Source organism: Scomber japonicus, chromosome 3 (assembly GCF_027409825.1).
Source record: "Scomber japonicus isolate fScoJap1 chromosome 3, fScoJap1.pri, whole genome shotgun sequence".
Taxonomy (NCBI): Eukaryota; Metazoa; Chordata; class Actinopteri; order Scombriformes; family Scombridae; genus Scomber; species Scomber japonicus.
The window spans coordinates 29,208,676-29,231,363 of NC_070580.1; the positions used below are offsets into that span (position 1 = coordinate 29,208,676).

Below are 22,688 nucleotides of genomic sequence, written 5' to 3' on the forward strand. Positions count from 1 at the left end.
TTAACCCAGCTAAGATTCCATCACAATGTGGTCTAGATGATCTAACCCATCCAGTCGCATTACAATCACAATGTGTTCTAAGTGCTTTTATACCTTGCATTAATGTGTGTTCCCAGATACAGACTGCATTTCAATGCAAAGTGTAAATGGGCTAAATGGGTGAGATGGGCATAATTTTAGTGCAGCAGAACATTTTTCCATTTTTCATTTTACCATGAAAAACTCTACAGTATATCTTCCACTTACTTTTTTTTTCTTTTAATACAGTCTATTCATCTTTTTGTCCTTTACTTTGTTTTGAAATTATGGACCTCATTAATCAGTGATGTATAAAAAGCTGATTGAAAATGACACAAGCTGAGGCAGATGCTGAGACACAAAAGAAGACACACACACACACAGAGACACACAGACACACACACACTATATGTAACTTAGATAATAAGCACCAAGTGGACATGTAATTGAATAAACAAACAAAACACATTAAACACACTGCAAAATCTACCAAACAAGTACACCAAAAACAGCACATCCGTGGTGGAGATCGATAGCAATGGGCCCCCATGGAGGAGCAGCAAAAACAGCACACCACAAAGAGAGATCGATTGTCCCCTAGGAGTTGCATCTGAAAGCTCTTTCCTGTTATGTAGACCTTCCTCCAGAACTCCTCCTGCCTACAAATGCAAGCAAACGTAACTGGCTAGATGGATAGTGAAAAAGAGCAGTCTTGACAGAGCAGCGTCTGATAGCTTGTCCAGTCAATCTCTGCATCAAATCAACTACATTGTCAGATACTCTTTCTGGCTCAAAGCATTAAATGTGAATGGATCAAGATTGGCTACTGTAAGCGGTACACTTATTGGAAAACAAGAGACAAATTGCCCAGAAGACAGGATGCAAAGAAAAGGTGTCTAATCACCCATGTTTCCTTAAAGGTAGACTGAGTAGGATTTGTTGTTTATGGTTTTTAAACACAGCATTTAAAGTCGGCCCCTCCTTTCCGGCTCAATGACACCAGAAGCCCTACGCTGCAGTGCACCACTATGTCACTATGTTTTTATAGAGTCCCGCCCTCACACCTTATGTGCTGTTACTGGCTGGGGGCTACACACCTACTGGTTAAAGGTTGACACCCAGAAACATCCCAAACATAGCCAAATAATAAAATACAGGCGCAGGGCCGAGTCTCTGCAGATAAACAGACTGCCACACACTTCTAGTGAGTCATAAATGATGTTTGAGAAGGATTATTTTTGTATGAGTCTATAGATTGTTTTTCAGGAAAATATTGCTCATTCTGCCTTTAAGGAATGAGCATGAAACAAAATGACGAGGATAATGCTGTGATTCTCTGAGAGCCAAGGGAGGTGGTGATTGGTTTTGTGCTGGCTGGCTACATTATAGTAAGTGCTGATGTAGCTCATCGCTCTGTTCTTATCCACAAAGCTGTAGTTCCGTTGTTTGCTATCCTAAGTACTGCATTCATGGATTCAAATCCACACAAATACAGAGAGGAAAGCTCAGTGATAAAATGGTGGAAAGCTCGGATGTATTACTGGAAGAAAAGTACAGGGCCACAAAAACCACTCACAATACTGACTTTTCGCTGATTACCGTAGCTCTAACACCTAATTCAATATGGATTTAATAGGTAATGTATTTCATTTTATTCATAACCCATTTAAGAAGGAAATACTTCACTCAGTACTCACTAAAAATAGTTATTAAATGCATGTTACATGCTCAAATACTTTTCATTTACACCATCAAAATTAAATTGGTGAGAAAATCCTCACATATCTTCAAAGAGAGATTTGGCATCATTTTATTTTCAAACCATACATTACCATCCTTTTTGTTGAATAAAACCTAAATACAGTAACAATGCTTCCACCCACAGATGTGAATTCTCTCTTTTCTAAGTAGAAAACCACAGCGGACACTACATTCACCTTCAATGAAAGATTGAGAGGAAAGCTATCAGAAGGAGCATGTTTAATTTGCAACTGTAATCAAAATAAAATTGAAACAGACATCCTTAACACAGCTTCCCACAGGAAATATTTATCAATTACTACAACACCTTACTGAGTTGTGCTACCACATGAAATTGCCAGGACGACAGCTAGGGTCGTCTGTCAGATTTAGTGGGTGAGGGAAAAATAAAACACAAACAACTACAGCAACATGGCTCTTATTAAATATTAAGACAGAAGAAATTATATTTGAGCATATTGAATATTTCTTCTCCCTCAGTAATAATAAACTAGTCACAGTCAAACAGAAGACAGTTTGAAGGACAATTTCAACTTACAGCTACTGTGAAGCCATAAATCTACAAATTAATGTCTGGGATACATCTTTCAGAGTCCAAAACCTATTGAATTGCCCCTGCTGATTTTTTTAAAAACCAATCTCAAATGACAAATTAATCACTCAGATGCATTCAGAATTTCACCCGGCATGTTTTCTTTGTTGGAGAGAGTTTATCGAGGTGAACAGAGAGGTAAAAATAGACTGACCAAAACAACTTTTCATCAGACATATTCTCCATTTGTATTGTATTGAAAATAAAATATGTTCTTTCTCAAGAAGGCTACCAATATGGATGCAGCTCCTGTAATAACAATGTCCAGTAATCATTGTGTGGGGGACAATGGGTATCTTTTAAACACACTTTATCCATACCACACACAATAGGTATTTGTTATCATATTACCAGGAAAAACTTTGTCATGACAGCAGAACCTGCAGTGACAGCTGGCCACAGGCAGGCGGAGCACCCTTAAATTTGATCCGAGTACCCCTAAAAATAAACAACTTTTTATTTTTTATTTTATTTCACTTGCAGGGCACTGTATGTCAAATTCTCATTAAGAGCTGAGCCCCCCTAAAGGTCTGATCCTACAATCACCCCTGCGTACTGTTACAAAAATGATTCATACTGTATGAGGGTTTTCTTATCTTTCACCTTTTCTTTTAAGGGGACATATGATGCTGTTTATGATTTTCTGTTATTTATATACTATTATGAATTTGGATGTGAATGTTAAACATGGTTAAAGTTCCAAAATTTAAGATCTAAATTTTAAATCTACTTCTTCCTTGTGACAACGCCAGATTGTTTGTGGATGCCCAACAGCAGCTAGATTTCGTTGTTAAAGTCGTTCCATGGGTTGTTCACATTTCCACTCAAATATTTTGGATCGTATTCTGGCTTAAATATGTACAGGTATATTTAAGAAGTTTATACTTGGAGTAACCAAAGAGAAAATCCTACTATTACTGTTTGTTTAAAAAAAAAACCTGAAATGCTGCTGAGGAGCCGCTTCTAGAAGCTCATTCAGAACAAAGTGGGCTCATGGGAAGGGGGCTTAAAGAGACAGGGGATAAAACGGCTTGTTTCAGACATAGGCTGAACTGAAGAGGCTGCATAAAGAGTCACAATATTTTTTTAAAACTGTAAATAATGCTTGTGTGGCTTGTTAGGACAACATATTCATAGATCATTTAGAATTTAAACAAAAAGTGCTGTGTGTTTTTCCTGTGAGAGAGCACACAAACACATAACCATTATGTATCAAAACTGTCCCTAACACTGTTAGAACCAAATCTGTATCGACTCTTGGAGTGATGCATTCCTCTTTTATAACTAATTAAAAACTCTTTTTATGGAAAAAAGATGCAGAATACTGCTCCCATAATTAGAGTTTGAATACTGAAGGTCCTTCAAACATCAAGTGTCATCAGCTACATGCAAGATCTCTTATTTGTCTTACAAGGACTAATCTATGCATTGGCACCTGAATATAAAGAAAGTTACAGCTGCTTCCATTCTTTGAAAGATGAAGACTAATAGCTGTCAAGGCTAGGCAACACTATAGGCAATCTTAGATGAAGTCAATATCAATGTCACTTCTGAAACTGTCTGATAATTTGAAAGCCTTCATGAGAGGATCAAAATCACCTCTATTAGTGTTAGTGTGTAGCACAATAATCACATACAGCTGTGAGGGGGTAAGGGTGGGGTGGGGTGCGGTGGGGGGGATCGACAAAAAGAAGAAAAAAAGAAGCAGCTAAAAATGCAAATGCAAAAATAAAAAAAAAGCTCTCAGTTTATAAAAGATAGAGAATATTGAAGTATTCATTTCTGGTTGTACAAGTGGATTTGTCAGGCTGCTAAGGCTTTGTACAGAAGATTTACCATTCTCAGGTGGAAATGGAAGATTATAGCAAGTAAAAATTCAGCCTTTTGCATTTCTTAGTGGTGCTGAACTTCTATGTCACAGTATAAAAGTGGGACCGTGACCAGTCAGAACGAATATTTTTCTCTACTTTAAGAATGATGTGACTGTGGAAAGAGTCAACATTTCTCTCAGGTTGACTGACACAGGCTAAACATTCTGATACAGATACAAATACAGGTCAGTGCAGCTAGCATCCAGCTGTTTTTCAATGCTGGTTCATTTGAAATACTACCCCCTTTGGTGTGTTTGCATTACACTTTCTCACACTCTTTATATGTGCCTGTGTGTGTGTGTGTGTGTGTGTGTGTGTGTGTGTGTGTGTGTGTGTGTGTGTGTGTGTGTGTGTGCATGCGGGTGTCCAGGCGTCACAGGGTCAAGATTCTGTTAGTGTGTGCATTTATGTTTCCATGTCTGTGTGCATGTAAGTGTGTACACCATTCCATTGTGATGATGCCTACTCTCCCAAAGGGATAGTAGGATTGTCCAGATAAATCATCCTCAGCTGGGCAGCCACACCACACATGAGAGAGAGGGAAAAGGAAGAGAGAGAGAACAGGGAAAAAGGAGAAGGAAATACAAAGAGAAAGGAATGTACACAAGGTGAATCAAAGAAAAGCAGCAGGACAAAGATGAGATGAAAGGGAATGATGAAAGTAGGATCATTACAAAAGGAAGTGCGAAGCATTCCAATTTTAAATGAAGTCATAGTTGTGATACATAGCCTGCACTTTCTTTGTGCTGCTGAGCATTCAGACAAGGATATCTGCAATAGGAGGAGAGTCAGAGCAGAGGGAGCAAGAAATGAGGAGATGGGCAGACAGCTGCCAGCCGTATTGTTGAGGCCTGGGGTAAAAGAAGACCGTCCCCAGGACGCCTTAAACGTGTAATCAAGCCAACCAGAGCCAGATGACTCCTTCTCCCCCTGCTCTCTCTTACTCTATCTCTTGCTTTCTGTCACTAAAACCTGTTAATGTACACACAGTGTGGTTGTGTTGAGTTACCTGGCATATAAGTACCACTATAGCTGGAATAAAAACAGGCCTAGCCAGATGTTAGCTAAATCTTTAGCTCTAAAGTCTTTATCCTGAGCAGAGTTGGTGATTAGAGTTTGCCACTGCCTCCTGTCCTCATGTAATAATGCACTAACCCCTTTGCCCGGTCACTCCAGTCTAGCCTGGTCTGACCAACAGCAGATGGCAGAGAATGACGTTGTGTGGCACTGAGCAGGAATTCTTCTCTGTGTATTTACTATCACAACACTGAGAGGTTGTTGGATTGTACAGTAAACTTAAAATCATCAGTGATGCAAAAAACATGGAGCAAAAAGCAGAGGAGATAAGTGCTGAGTTAAGCAAGTAGTTTGATTTCAAATGAAAGATAATTGATTTTGAGGCTCACCGGACGGTAGATTGGTACACGAGGTCTTCACGTCTGCGGTAGTCCTCCATGTGAGAGTAATTGGTATTAAACATAGCATCGTAGGTGAAGATTTTCTGCTTGATGGTACCTCCATCTGTGACCTGTGAAGTAAAAAGAGAGAGCATTAGAAGATGATTCCTCTAATGATGGATGGGACAGGGGCTACCCTTTTGCCCCCACGGAGAACTTGTTGTTCCATGGCCTGGAGGGTACATAGCACTCCTCCGTGCAATTACCCCATTGATTCATTTGCAGCCCTGATAAGCACATTCCTTATAATGCCTGAAAGCAAGGGATTGAAAACCTGCTGACATGATAACATCAGTGAGACAGTCTCTTAGGCAGCTGCCGGTATGTGTCCGGGCACATGGTTAAGTCTTAATGAAGACAGACACAGTACAGTGTTCTGTATGTGTCAAGCCGTCTGCTTTCTGCAGAGGTAATGGCTTGTGACGAGATACTGCAGAGGTAGTTGGATAGGATATTCTAAACACTGGTCTCATCTTTTTTTTCTGGGCATGGTAGATGATGGAGTAGTTCTTCCCCGTCTAATATTCACAGGAGTGCTAAAGTCACTTAGCATTTGAATGACTGTGATTTCTTCTCTCCCCAGAAGCCACAGGCAGCCATAAAGGAAAAAGGGTGACAGGATTTTAATGGAGCCACTAATGCTGCTTTGAAGAAGGAAATTGTTGGTGGGCCAGAAATCCTTCTTCACTTTGCCAGTGAAGATGCTATCGTTCTGATCCAATCCAGTCCTTTCAGTGAGGTAAACAACGTCAAAGCATTTCATGATTAGTCTGTATAATGTATAATGTACACATCGCCTCATGAAGAGACAAAGCTAAATTGTATTTATAAGTGCAAACAATTGTTCCCTGTGAATGTGGGTAACTCGCATAACCTCTTGCCTCCAGAGAAAGCACATTGCCTCAGGCTTAGTTTGCTAAGTGGTACTGCATGGGGAGTTGACAGTGCTGAAACAACCCAAAGCAGGAGTGCAGAAATAAATTACCTTTGTCACCTGTAACCGGTACAGGCTTTTGGATATTTTTACAGATCTAAAATATTAAAGGTCAAGATGATTACTTTGCATGGCTTTTTGTTTAAGCATTCACCCTCTTCAGCAAATGATTCTACATTTTTGTGACACCATTTGTCCAAAAAAAAAGTCTTAGCACCCTTGTCAAGGACCGGGATCAGCACATCTTTAATATCAGATCAGGGGTGTAAACACAGAGCAATGATGTGGCTTTGTTTTGTCCTACAGGACAGAAAGAGGCAACATAAAAAGGTCAGCCTCTAAAAGCAAAGCCGTGTTTAAAAATTGTGCTTTCCAACCATCCAGGCTTGTGCCACCACTGTACTTACAGTTATGGGCCTTTTAGAAACACCACCATCGGTATTCAAGAGACATTTCTTTCTGATATGGCGGTGTAGCACCTTATGTGAGAACACTTTTACAAAGCTTTATATGAATACCTCCCTTAACGTCTGTGATGTATGATATCTATATGGGAAGCTGAGAGGCAGCATATTTTTACTAGATTAATAATGAGATGTCACTGAGACATAAAGTGATATACGTTACAGATTAATACAGTATGAGGCAAGCATTTATAAAGACAAATTACACAGCAAATCTGTCAATGAAAACTGAAATGGTCCATTTTCAGTTGTTTACCTCTATCTTTCTCCATATCACACAGTAATAGTGTTAGTGCATTTTTTATACTACCAAATGATTTTCCTGTTTGCAATTTTCATCTGCTTATGTTCCTGTCAGTTCAATAATAATTTATTACCATTAAATGTCAACAACTACAAAGCTAATTTACAGTAGATCGGTCCACACTTTCAATAAGTCACGTATGACAGAAATGAAAGATTTGCACATGTTTTACTTTATGCTTCAGCAAAAGGTTTCAGTTGTATCCAAAGTAACCAGACGTTATCTTCCAGCCGGCTTGTTTAGCTAAAAATAAAAACACAGATTCTACTTATATGGGCATGAGGCGGGGCCATCTCGAGGACATAGGGCAATCAACCTGTCAATCACGATGTAGCCACACCCTAATGCATACCCTGCTTTATCGTCACATATAAAATCAGGGAGGCCAAAATTTCACAAATGAACATCATACTGCATTGAAGAAGGCTTTAAACTAGCGACTGAGACCATAAAAACATTTTGAAAACGTTTACTGAGGTTAGAAATCAAGTGAGAAGTTGTTGAATTCTCCATTGACTTGTATTGAGACTGAAGTCCTTTTGACACCAAAATGGTCGCCCCCTGGTGGCCTTTTGATAGAATGCAGTTCTAAGTTACTTCCGCATTGGCTTCATTTCAGAGGACCAGAACTCCCTGCCTGCTTCCAGCCGGCTTGTTTAGCTACGTTATACTGTATCATCCCAACCTGTTAAAATAATTGAACAAGGTTGTTGCTAGTTATCTTAACTTACAGACCAAAATATCAATAAGGGAGTTCAGTGCAAACTACAATCTGCATGGCACATTATTACATGACAAAATATGATGATATGAAGGTGTCTGTGACTTAGCAAAATCCTCCAGGTGTGCAACTTGAAAATCCTCCAGGTGTGAAACATGAAAGGAAAGTTTTGAGCGCAACCTAAAATAAATTCACCTTAAATCAGACAACAAGTCTCCTTTTACAGCTGTAGCTGGCTGTAGAATTACACATGACCTAATTCATGTTTGCAATTTAATGATTTGTTACACTTTACAAATAAGTTAAGAGGAAGCCACAAAGCCACTACCTAATGAAGACTTTAACAGCAGCTGTGAAGGTTAACCAGACTGCAACCCTCACACACAGGATGATGTCTCAAGGTCAGGCTTTTTTTCCATATTCCAGCTGAGATTTGATCCATAAGCATTGCAGAGTGTTAAAGCCACAATTTGTGTTTACTCAGTATAGGGGCGCACACTGAGACCTATCCAAATTCACATAATACCTTTCTTTCATCTATGTTGACTTAAGTAAAAGTCCAAAGTCTCCTGCCAAATGTTGTATTACTGGAAGCTTTCAATTTGCAATGTCTACAATATTCGCAGTGATATGTAGAAATATGTTTGTATAAAATATGTTCAACAAATCAACAGGAGCCTCCCACATGATTTAAAGCAGCCGTTGAGGTGTTCAACGCTTTGGCAACGTTGTGTGACCTGTCAAATGTCACTGACACATTTCCTCAATTCTGGTTTGAGAACATTTGAGCTTGTCAGCAGCAGTTAACATTTACTCTGTTCACCTTCTCATCAGCATACTTGCAAATAAATTTCCAATACAAATACATCTTGTCTAATAGTCACAGGCAAAACATAATTAGCTTGCTGTCAGTAAGTTACCCATGAAAAATATATCTTTTTATAGCTAGGCAGTTTGATATTTAGGCCATAAAGCCTGCTGGCAATTCTCCACTGGACTTTCATAAAAGCACCACATTTAGTTCCTCTGAGAATAGTTCTACAGCAACACTTCTGTTGGAGCTACATCTCTGAGTTGGCGCTAACATGATGCCCTGAAGGTATTTGTTCAAAGTCTATATGTGGGTGTTGGTCATGTTTTAGATGACAAAGACCTTCTATAGGACCAACCTGCTGTATTTGTTTGTCAGCTAAGCTTGACTAAATCCAATAGCACTGCAACTATGACAGCTTTTCTACCGACACCTTAGATGTTCGAATTCTTTGAAAAAGACAACCGCTGACATAGTAACCAGTGTCAGCTAGGCAATTCTTAGTTTCCACAAAAGTGACACATTTTCAAATGGCAGATGTAGAACTGGATGGTTGACGCGAGCAGCAGTAACCTTTTTAGTGTTGAAAAAGACAAAACATTGCAAGACAAAGCATTGCACCAACAAAATCTCAAGCATCATTACCACTATTCGAGGAAAAAAGACATCAGAGTGTGTAATTGTGATCTCCTGGAAATGCAACGAAACACACCACAGCTATAAGTGTTAAACATCAAGAAAAAATAAAAAAGCTTTTGAATCATCACTTCAAAAGGGATTTTATATTTGTAGTTTCTTTAAGGATTTCTTTAGTTTAATCATTAGTTCAAACCAGATGTATATATCCAAGCCTGTGACATGCGCATTATCAGTATTTAATTGTCCATTTATTTCCATAGAACCAAGTGAAAGGGAAAGACAACTCACATTACTAAAACATGCCTGCTTATTTACGCAGATGAGCAAAAGCAATAGTTTACAAATCCCCCGCAAGAAAGCTCACCTCCCATCTACCCAAACACATTGCTGTTGACTTTAGAGTTACACGGCTTCATAAACCATTGCAAAAATGCTCTGTTGGCCCTGAAGTACTGAGCTGAGTTAGAAAATTTTTCTAGCTGTCTCCTCTTTCACAGTCCATCTAATCCAACAAGCATTACAATTGCTTCTATCCTCGCTGTGAAAAACCTGGTGGATAGTGCAGGTGTCAGATTTCCGGTTGTCTGGAAGCCATAAAGACCAGAGATGAGATTTCTGTCTGAGACAGGTCATGTCTGTGGCGCCCTCTCTTTATCTATCCCTCCTTAATGATTTCACCTCTTAATTAAGGCTGACCCGTAAACCCCCATGTAATAAATCTGGGAGAGAATCTGCACATCAGTGGATGACTCTCTATGCCCACAAGGGGACCTGTTTGTGGTATAAATGACTAAGGAAGAAAAAGAACAGTGAGTAGGGAGTGAGTGGGAGGGGAGAAAGAGAGCCAAACTGTGCCAAAATGGCTGTACAAGAGGGAGGGCAAGAGGGAGATGAATACTCTTTGATTGCAGAAAAGCACCATTGGGGAAGCAAAGCTTTGCTACAACTGCTTTGTTGAATCCAAGCTGCAAATGCAACACATATGAGGCACAGAGGCACTAAACCTCTTCAACACTCGGCTATCTGGAGATATGAAAATACAGGCATGGGTGGTAAAGATTCAGCTATGTCTCCCTTGTCAGCATTGTAACAGACAGTGGATTTTGGCTGAGGGAATAGCCAGCAGGCAAAGAGGAGTCCGCGACAGGTAGCTGACAATGGGCTGATTGTGAAGATCCTCAAAACAGGATCCTGTGCCTCTCCTGAGATGTGATAATTCCAAAATCTTTTCAGACGAAAGGTGGCCTGTATCCTTCCTGGCCAGCCAGCTGAGCTGGTTTTCTAATGATACCTACTATTATTGGGGTCAGATCAGGACTGGGTCTCAGGGGTTAACCAAAGCTCTCCTCCCTCTGCCTGTCTGGGGTGGGCCTATTTATAGGCTGCAGCTGCATCAGCAGCCACTGGAGGAAATTCAGCTAACACACTGCAGGCCAACTGTGAGAGATTCAACCTGTATCCTGCTTCATAATTTCAGGCAGAAGTCAGAAAACCACTACAGCTAGTCTTTTATAGTATTTTTCGAGCTGGTTAGGAAGAGAGATGGAATATAAAATACATGGAATTACTGAGGATATTCAAATCTCCCAGTACAAAGATATGGAGGACCTCATGGAGTTTAATGTTATGCCAAGATAAGTTTAAGTAATAACAGTATGTCCTTCACATGCTGTCTTACAAGTAGATGATAATGGCTAAAAATGTTCATTCATATTCTACAAGCATTTCTTTGTGATCTGAATCTACAAGTCTAAAACTTTCATTAGATGGACAGCAGCATACGTAGCTCTCAAATAATGTCTTAATGAAATTTATTCCCATTCAGTCCCTCATTTATAAGACTTAGACAAGCAGCAACAAAGGAGATGATCAGAGCATTGCCACGAACCGGCTCTCATTCATATCCACACTAATTTGCCTAATATTATTATCTCACAAAGTGTCTTTTTGAAACAGGGCAGAAGCATTGTCGAGACATTGTCTTACTTGTAAAACTGTTATCATTGCTGTACGCTGGAACAAAATGAATACAATGTTGGCATTTAACACAAAATCCAAACCTTTCCACAGTAAGGCAGAAACTGGAATCAAATTACTTTTACTAAAAGTGATAACAATGATGTTATATTTTTGTTTAACATCAGTTATGATGTTTTTCTTCTATTTCTTTTCCTCTATGAATGTTTTTGTGTTTGTGTACAATACAGAAAAAATAAAAATCACCTTCTTCAAATTATATTTAATGCATCTTGAAGCCTATCCTTTGAATGTAAAATGTGTGCAGTATCTTGATAGATGTAAATAGACAATACAAAAAATAAAAATACTTTGACATTACTTAGTGAACGCATCATTTTTCCTCCATTAAATTCAGAGGAACAAAAAGCTACATATCTCTGAGTTTCTGAGGTAATGTAACAAACAGGCAGGCAAAAGACTAGCACATACACACTGGGAGGTATGCAAGGTAAGCGAGTGCTGGGGTGCAACAATAATGCAGAGATGAACTTCGCTGTCATTGCTTTAATGGAGCACAAAGCATGATATAGTGGGGACAATACAGAAGAAAGTGTTGCGAAATTGTTGTACCTAAAAAGTGTAATAAACAGAAGAAAATACGATGCAGCAGGATAAAAGCGCATCATGTATTAACTTTATTAGTCTGCGGCACTTAGAGCTGCCAAGTGCAACTACAGTGGACACTTACTGAGGTGTGGATATGTGGTAGGTTTGCTGACTGAGGTGGTCCATAAGTGATAGCTACTTCTGTGGATGTGCTGTGTAATGTTGATCTTCATTCAGTAAGCAGATCCAGTGTGCAGCTTTGGTGGCCATGCCTCTTAACCTGTGCTTTTACAGCGTTGCATGCTGTGCTCCCCGACTGGCTGCTGAGTGACAGAGGACTTGGTTAAAGGGATTTTATGATTCAAATGACAGGCTCCTCTCCTCCCTCAGTCTGTCTCTACTCTCAGTGGGGAGCCGAAGCTAATTTAGGCTGGTAGCTAACTGATGATGCAAATATGTACAGTAGCTTTGATGATGAGATTGGCTCATCATGCACTTCCACGCTAATTTAAATGGATGCTGAATTTGCAGGAAAAGTGAGTTTAGCATCACCTGTACAGGGAAATATGCTAGGAAAACTTTTGAAAGGGCAATTAACAAGCTTTAGCATATCCTTTCAGTGTAATTGTGGGATATTTAGATAGTTCATGGCAGTCCTAGATTATTCCTTAAAACATATTGGAAGCCAGCGTAATGTATTTTTTATCATTTAAAGATCTTATCTATATGCACATACAAGGTAAAGATGGCATGATTGTAGATATTATTTGTGGCCCATTATTGGTGTCACATGCTCTAGCTCTGCTGTCAGGCATTTTCATTCCAATATTACAGAGTGCAAGCACGTTGTGATTGGCTGCTGCTGGAACTGCCAGATTACATACAAGGATTAGAGCTGGGCTTCATGAAAACTGTGCCACCATCAGGAACAGACCAGCTGCATTTAGCTGCACCCTGGAGGTAGAAGGGTGAGGGTCAGGCATAGCCTGGGTATAAACTCAGGCAGTTAAGCGTTATGCAAGCGTGTTATCTAAAGCCATCTGAGACAAAGCCATCCAGAGATAGTTATTATGGCTGTCATTCTGAGGGAGACAGGCTGTCTGTGGGCTGACAGTAAGGAGGTGATGAGATCAAAGCGGGTCAGACTTGTTGGAGACTGTTGATCTACAGTATATAGGTTATTATATAGAATAGGGCAGCATTGCCAGTTCTGCATTCAAGTACACTTTAGTGTGGTGAAAGTAACAAAACTTCAAGAATGAAATAAAATCTGCTTATTCTTTCTGAATGAATTTAAAGTGGCACTGGAGTTTTAAAAAATGTACATGTCCCTGTTCATTTCCCAAAAGTGGCTTGAAAAATCAGGGCAAGAAATCGCTCATCCACCTCAACAATTACCACTGAGATGCCCTTGAGCAAAGCACTTCTTGCCAAATTGCTTCATGAAGCTGATTAGCTAACAAAAGAAAATTGCACTTGTTCTCAGAAGCTTGTCGCATATGTTAACCATTTGAGGAGCACCACTGATGCTAATAATGGCACAGAGGCTATCCATGCACCACAAAAAGCCCACTGCTGTTGAATTAATAAGCCTAATACATATGAATATATCAATAACAACACATATGAAAGAGACCTGAAGAGAATCAAACTATAAAAAGGAATTATTATTCCTGAAACAGAATAAAGCATCACGTTTTAAAAGTAGAATTACAATAAAGGATTATATAACTTCAGCAATTAGTGGCATATTATGTAATACAGTGACTTCGACTACATATCAAAGAGTTCTATCAAGGACGTGCAGGTAATGAGATGCAACGCCGGGGGAGGAACATCATTGTGGGCACTTGTCCTTAATCTGTTTGATCAATGTGCATTAAGTGACTCCACGCTCACACCTTCCTTTGACAATGTCTTTATCAGACAGCTGGCAGGCTGTAAGAGGCTGGGCGCCTGCTGTAGGACACAGAAGGCAAAGCTGACCAAAACATCAAGTTGTATGGATGCGATTTAAATAAAAACAAAAAAACCCTACAATCAAATATTATAAGGGTTTACTTCCTGTCATGGAAACTGGAAATGAACAGTGCCTAATTTAATTACACCTTTGTCTTGTTTTGTGTTAATTAAGCATCTATTCTGTTTAACTCCACATGTATTCTGCTCTGTTCTCAACCCTCTCCTCCACTCTCTGTGCTTTTTCATTGGTTGAATTGGTTGTTTTGCCCAATTGACCTCCAGGCTCTTGTAGCCTTGATTCACCCTGAGCCACTTTGTTCCTATTACTGGACATGTGTGTTGCTTGATATGCAAATTACAAAATTAAAACAAATGAGGATGACTGCATTCAGCACTGATAAGGTATTGTGTCAAAGTCTGAATAACTTATGAGTATGAAATGCAAGCTGTGTGGCAGCATGTAATTAAGAGGCTGCGTATGTGAGTTACGGTTGTTGAATGTGGGGGTGATGGTAGTTAAAAGTTTAGAGAAGTGGAATGAGTAATGCTGTCCACTGCCTCAACAACTTACACTGCAGCAGCACATAATTGCAGAGTGGAACTTGTCAGTGGTTATCAGGAACTCTGACAGTACAGTGTGCAGTTTATACATGGGGGATTGTGTATGTTTGTAACTTTCGCCTCCAGGCAATTGCTGCTCATGTGAGTGTGTTAATCACACACACATATACATAGATGCCGCATTGGCCTTTGGATGATACGTCGCCACCATATTGGATTGGGCAAGAGTGGCCTATAAATAAATACAAGTAAACAGGGCAGCTGTGGTTTTTCAGAATAAAAAGCACTCTAACATTTTTATTTCTCCACTGATTTCAATTAGTCTTTTTTTATATTCAAGTGTTCATCAAATACATGAAGGAATATAAAAACTTTTTTCAAAAACTTTTTTTCTACTCCAAGTAGACCTGAAACACTTCAATATAGAAAAGGCTCATTGACATCAGTTGAAAATGTAAACGTTATGTTGCTTTTTATCCACAACTATGCTACTGTGCTACTCTTGATGTGAGTCATCAATCTTAGAATAAGAATTGTCAAAGCAATTATGGTTACCAGCTCATCAAAGAAAAATCTAGAGAAAGAATTTTCCTTTACTGTCTAGCTAATGATGTGCTTTTGTCCGCTAAACCTATGTCCAACAACATTTCTGCCATTTTATTTTTTTATACCACAGATGGGTTTTGGCTCACAAGGGCACACAAGTTGGAAAACAGATGGTCTTAAAAGACATTAGGGCCACTGTGGACATAACGAGTCTGCATATGTTTGCAGCTTCACAGTTCTTTTCCTCCCCTCCTTTTTTTTTTTTTTTTTTTTTTTTTAATTCCTTATCCTCCAGATTACTGAAGCCACCATCTGCATCTGCTGGTTGATGGATATATGGGGTGTGTTATTCAACGCATAAATCATAAAGGAGGTCGTGAGTACAAAACAGAATGCTGCATTTGGCAGAATGCTAAAATAGACAAAAGGTTTTTGTTTTTTCATAGATTTTATGAGTGAGTTTATTGTGATAAAGCATTTTCTGTCTTCATACTGAGAGAAAATGTATCATAGGAACTGTCCTCTGACAGAAATTGGTTGAACGCAGAAGTTCACAAAGTGATTACTGTGCAGCAAAAAATGTAAGGATTAAAGCAACATCCCACCAAATGACTGATTTCGCCTACAGAAACGATGGATTCCAGTTAATGTCAGCACTACTTCCTGTATCAGAAATAATTTTAGGAATTTTGTTTGACATGGAGTTTTTGCATAACACAACACAATATATTTGAACCAAATGTTTCTGTGTTTCATGCAAATCCAAATAATATGTATTCTGGTCGGGTTGAAACATTTATCTGTCTGTACAGCATGCAGCATAGGGCTCATTTCATGCTTAAATACAAATTTCTAATCCTTAATGTGGCATGGGCCCTTTTTCCATTTTTAATAAGACATGCTTGAGTTAAATTGAGGAAGCAGACAGTGGCTCATATTATTTACTACTAATGCTTGTTTCCAGGGTGACTTTGTCTCCTCATTCAACTGAGCTAAGTACTGAGGAACAAAAATTCTAATTTGATATTAAATGCTTCTATTTTCCTGATTTACTCTACACGACTAATCTCATGTTCCACTGCTTTATCTTCTTGTCTTGATGTGTCTACAATGCAGACAGGATTTGACGGTAGCACGATACCTTTATTGTTCTGAGACTCTAAATTTATTTCCTAACTTAAACATATCACTTTGGGGTCATTATGATAACATTAATTAAGCATTAAAACACTGCAAATACCTGTGTGTAGAGTAGTGCGCATTAAACGTCTTCCCAAACATCTGCTGTGGTGCTGCAGTGACTCATGTTGATTTATGATATTTCAAACAACGAATCTTTAATAAGTAAAAAACATTATTATGATTTTTTTCTTTTTCCTATTTGGTCTGTGATACATTTCATACTACAAACCTTCATCCGCACCCTCAGATCTGCCAGCAGCTTGCTCCTCTGGGCCCCCAGTACTAAGCTCTGCACCATGGGGGATCGAGCCTTCTGCTCTGCTGCACCACACTTTTGGAACAGGCTTCATAACTATCTAAGGGCAACACAGACCCTAGTCTCTTTTAAAAAACGCCTAGAACCCTTTGTATTCAAGAAGGCTTTTTCATCTTAACTCATATTATTTTCTTGATGCGCTTTATGTTGTGTGTTGATGTTATTTGTACTGTTGTATATTGAGTTTCATTATGAATGGAATGTAATGCAAATTAAATGTATTATCATTATTATTTATTAGCTGGGACAACATGCATTTACAGCAGAAGCCAATTATTTGTTGAAGTGCTATAAATGAATCTGTGGTATGACAATAAGTATTTTCTCCACCCTCCCAACACACACACACACACACACACACACACACACACACACACACACACACACACACACACACACACACACACACACACACACACACACACACACACACACACACACACACACACACACACACTAACATAGAGACACTTACACAATTTGAGCCTGAGATAATTTTCCCTCAAGCAATTTAAATAAGGACTTATTTCTCATATCAAAATGTTATTTAGCAGTAATAATTATAATATAAAATGATTCCCCTGTGGGAATGTTGACACTAGCTCTGTTGACATAAAAGGGTCTCAAATGTGATAGCAGTTCGTTTTCCGAAGCACATTACTTCTGCCTCATCCCCTAGTATGAAACAGGGAAGTGTTGACCTGACATTATTTTTGGTAGCCTTAAGCTGAATGCTATGTTTTTTTGTTTACCTTCCCGGCTGGTGAGCTGGTGAGGATTTTGGAGGTCTTGTTTAGCCTGTTGTGGGGTTAGAAATGATTAAAGTGATAGCAACATTGCTATTCACGCTATGGCAATATCTGCCACAAATGATATCTCACAATCATCTCACTGCATACAGTATATTGTCTTGTTACCCTGTTTGGCACTATATATTATATCAAGTTGTTTGATTTAAAAATACACATGAAGACAAAGCTCATTTTCTAATATGTTTACTGAAGCTGCGAACTAGTGGCTGTTGCTCTTCTTTACCATTTTTTTCTTACTGACATCTGTGATATGGGTCCACCTGTTCACTGACTTCCTATTAAACCATGTGGCCAAACACACTTCTAACCGCAATCAGCCTGTGAGATAACCTGGCCCGTGGTGTGGGGTACTCAGCTGACGATAAAAGCATGGGAAATGATGCCCTCGGGTGCCAGAAGTGTATGTCATTGCCTTGCATCATTCTCTGTGCTGAGATGGACACAGAAGTCAGACCCCACGTGCCCCCTCTGTGTGAGGCGTCTGGACGGAACGACTAATCAGACAAGACTTGGGAGACGAGCTGCCCATTTGATCTCTGTCCTTTTCCTCCTGGGCACATTCCCCTCGCAATGATCCATCAGCTGGACTAATGACGAACACCAGATAGATCTCAGCTGTACCAAAGCACGTTGTAAGGTAGAGTATCCCTCACAAGTTCATTCCCTTCAAGCTTTTGCACTCTCTATCCACATCTGTGCCTACTAAAATCTGTAGTCCAAGGTGGTGCATTCATTAGCAGAGTTCATTTGAAAGGAAACCGCTCTTTAGAGTCACCAAAGACAATGGTTTCCAATTAGAGTAAAGAAGCGTGCAAAAAACAGTGTGAGCATGTCAAGGCATAAATGTTTATTTGCTTGTAGCAATGAAACAAAAACCACAGCCGTGCCATGCAAGAAGGAAAAGAATGTTTGTGTCAATGAAACCTTGTTATTATGTGGGGACTAAAGCAATATAAAGGATGTTTATAGAAAGGTTTTGGTCACCTGGTAAAGGCCAAGGGATTTCAAGACTGTGTGATGAAGCAACACTGGCTAATGAAGCAGCAGACAATAAATAACACGACAAAAGAGGGAGTCGGATGTGGCAGAAAAGAATCTGTCGCTTCTTTTTTCCCCCCTCTCCCCCTTACACAAATCTCCTCTCATTAGTTTCTTTCCTTGTGTTGTGCATATCGCTTCAAGTCTGCTGCGAGCAAGAGCTGTCAAACACATGTGGAGAAAAAAAAGCTATTGTTTCCTTACTGAGAGAATCCTCGGGAAAATATTTTAGTGTACAATAAAATCACAGACTTCTGCTTCTAAAACCTATACGAGGCACCGGGGGGAAACAAAACTAAGTCACAGTTTTCTCTCATCATACATGGGTTATGTCCTGTGAGTGCCACTGATGTGTCCCTTTTGTGGAGGTCAATGTTAATTTTATGATAGAGGCATTTGAAGCCCTTTATGGAGAGCAAAGGAATTTAAAACGATGATGGTTTACAGGGCATTTGGAACATTTCAGCAATTTGTTCATAATAATTAGACAAGCAAGTCACTTGAAATGCAAACAAAAGCATTCTTAATAATTCTGAAGAGCATGAAAAATATTTTTTCGTCTTATACTTGCAATCTTGTTGTGCAGTCAATGTGTGCCTGTAAGTGCAATGTCTTTACGTGCAACACTTCTACTTCTGAATTACCTAAAGAAAGCAATTACCTTGAATTAAAATAACTTTTTGACTACCCATTTTTTTTTTCATATGGTTGAGTTGGTGAGAAAATAATGTCTTCTGTTGACAGCTTATATAGCGGACTGCAGGAGGGTAAAAAGGGGGGGGCAGAGAAGGACGGGGAGGAGGATGGAGCTATGAAAGAAAAGAAAATAACTCTTCCCCTATACTGTGGGTTTCTGTAATAGAAGCTGCATTTTTTTTTTTTTTTTTTGCCATCCACACAATTTAGGTTTGATGAGCGAATCTGAAACAAAGACAGAGCCGTGGGATATCAGCTTGTGAAAGTGCCCACACAGTCACCCAGTTTCTCTGAGCAGGGAAGCTCATTTCACTTAGCACTATATTCTGTATATATGCTCAATATGGCCTGCATGGATAAAATGGACATGTCAACACACTTCCAAAGAGCATAAATGTTTCAATCAAATGCGAGGTTGCCGAGGAGATTTGCAGAAGGAGTGGCGGGGCGTCAAGTCTGCGTTTGAGCCACACTGATGGATCCAATCAGATGTTTTTATCTTTTAAAAGTGTCCCGGTGGAGACGTTTGCAAAAGGACTGCTGGCGTCAGAGCACTCTATTAATGCATCACAGCTGCTTTACAATTCAGTTTATCTCTCTGTCACTGTTCTCAACTCAATTTATCAGGGAATTCGTTTGAGCTGTACATTCAGTGCAAGCTTCTGATACTGGGAGAAAATGGCTTGCCTCAGAGATATCTTAACAGCTTTCAAAAGATGCATAAAGAAAGCATGTGACAGATTTATCTAATGCCATAAATTCGAACTGGTTTTTATGTGTCCCATCCTTTTATGTGCCAATTTGAACGGTGTAATTGAACCAGTAAACAACAAGGCTTTTTAAATACCTGATCTGCAATGGCAAGACATCCTACTGCAAATGAATCAAGTTGTCATCAGGTAATTTTAAATCAAAATGATGCATTTATGTGGTAGGTTTGGATGAAAGTGTGATATACAGTTTATGTGTTCAAATATGGTTTATGCACATATTTTCTGTCCAACACACCATACTGTGGATAAAAGACTGCCAATTAACTCAGACTATGTTATTGAAACCACACAAAAATCACATACACACACACACACTTGCACTACAAAAAGACACCATAATGCATGCCTTGCTTTTACATAGCGGGCAGGAAACTTCTTGATATTTGTCTTGCATGTTGCTTTGTAGCGCTGAAAGTAATCTGGAGTCAGGTCCACAGAGTCAGCCATCTATGGAGGTCTATCTGTGAGTGATTTACCACTTGGGTGTACATGTCAGGACGGTTATGTCAGGCTTGCATCAAACAGGATTAGAACATGTAGCTTTTAATTGAGAATACTCCTGCGATAGCGTTCAAGCAGATGCCTGGGCAAGTTTCTGTCATGAGCTGTGAACGTTCCCTTTATTGTGTCACTACAGATTATTTCAGTAAGGTAAAACATGTCTAAAGAAAACATGCAGCTGATCACACAAAACATGCTTAGAAGCAGTTTTCCTGCAAAATGCTTTGAAGTTGGGTTTTTAAAAGTTATGAGATAACACAGCAGGATACAGGCATAAGCGTGCATTAATTTTTCACGAACTGCAAACACAACACCATATACTGTATATATTGCTCACATGAAGGCTCTGGTCAGTAAAACTGTATCACAGCCAGGAATTTTTGGCTATGAGTTCTTTGCTTTTTGCACATTTGGCAGTGTTCGCTCTACTGTGACTTGGTCAACAAGGGTGAGCTCCAATAAGCTCTTTTGTTAACAAATTACTGCTATGCTAAAACAAAATGCAAATAATCTAAACATGTTTGGCAGGCAGTTTTGTTTTTTTTCTCCCATGAAAAAAGGGAAATGAAGGATTTAATTTTGCATGATGCTGCCTGGCTCAGAATGCCTCAGTCATTAGCTTGGTGAGGAAAAGGGTTTACCCAGACCATATAAAATCCAAGCTGAGATGCAGGCCTCCAAATGCAAGCCAGTATCACAGCTTTCTCAATAATTATGAAGAAGACCCTAGATGAAAGAGAGTTCTTGGACTTTTAAAGGCTATACCTCTGAAATTTAAAAGAAAATAAGATATGAAAGCCATCGGTTGGCTGCTTTTAAGGATGAACTGTGACAGTGGCACAATGCCCAAAACAAAGATAATAAAAAAGAAAGCCGATCCTTTTGTGGTTGAATGCTAAGCCTATTATCTCAGTCACAATTAATGGAAGCAATTGTTGTAAAAACTGTTCTTATTTCTTTAATTCTTAGCTTGGCTGTTGTCACGCAAATATGTTTAATATCTAAGTGTATTGCAAAGAAAAGATGTTGGGAGGAAGGACAAACAGTCAAAGCAGGCTACTTCCTCTGTGTGCATCAGCCAGACTCTGACAAGTTCATTAACATTATAAAATGCATCAGCTGGCAATGTTCTGAAGCCTTATACTCCCTTGAAAGAAACTGAAGCTCAGAGGATGTACTGGCATTTAAAGGAACTGTATTTTACAGTTGATTGGCTCACTGAATTAGCCAAACAAATGTCTTCTATTCATTAATGCCAAGGTGAATCAAGAGGCATGTGACAGTAAATGTGTCACTGCATGCAATCCAAACTCAACAGCTACTTTAAAAACATCATAGTATGTGATTTTCAATGAATGAGTTTATGACAAGGTTAATAACTATAAAATTAAAACTAAATACTATACTACTAAATACTATAAAAACTTGCAGCCCATGTCACCTGGATCTAAAGCAGCAGTAATATATTTTGCAACTACAGTGGTGCATGAAAAAAGGAAAAACTCAGTTTTGTGAATCCAAAATCAAGGTCTTGAAACACTCTTTTATCTTAACTAGGACACATCAAAGTAGTTTCTCTCTATTGGGTATCAACCTTACTTATTTCCACCAGCAGGAATTATCGTCCTTATTCATTGCATGGTTTCCACACCTTAAACTAACAAAGCTGTTTCTTTCAGGCGTACTGTATGTGTGCACCTGCAGAACAAACATTTTTTTACTTTTAGATTGTTTCACAACCCTACGCATAAACATGTTAAATCCACATGGACAATGACATTCTCTCCAGACTGTACTGCTTGATGATGTGCCATGCATCCATCTATTTATCTACCAAAAACTATATGTTTATGTAAAATAGCAATCCAAAAGGAACATAAGCCTTTCCTAGGGAGAATATTTGAGCAGCTATGTCAATACTTCAGTTTGTTTAATGGGACCACTGACATAACACTTTGCCACTGTGGCTGATCGATCTGGATCCACTGCACTTGTGCTGCATCAACAAGGGAAGCAGAGACCGTGAAAACCTACATTACACAGACATCTCTGTTGGCTTTTGATTCTAAATGGTTGGATCACATTAGGATAAAAGGGGATTAAACAAAGTCTTTAATTTGTAAATCAGAGGGTAACGGAACACAAAGTCCGTGTAAAAGTGCGA

General features: G+C 39.1%; 1 protein-coding gene across 2 annotated transcripts in view; it reads right to left on the reverse strand.

The window, feature by feature from the left end:
- igsf21a (immunoglobin superfamily, member 21a) overlaps nucleotides 1-22,688 on the reverse strand; it is a 168,799-nt gene that overhangs the window by 66,426 nt on the left and 79,685 nt on the right. For both annotated transcript variants that reach the window (XM_053316191.1, XM_053316192.1), the window contains exon 3: nucleotides 5,649-5,770. In XM_053316191.1, coding sequence (XP_053172166.1) covers nucleotides 5,649-5,770 — 122 coding nt within the window. The remainder of the gene's footprint in view (nucleotides 1-5,648; nucleotides 5,771-22,688) is intronic.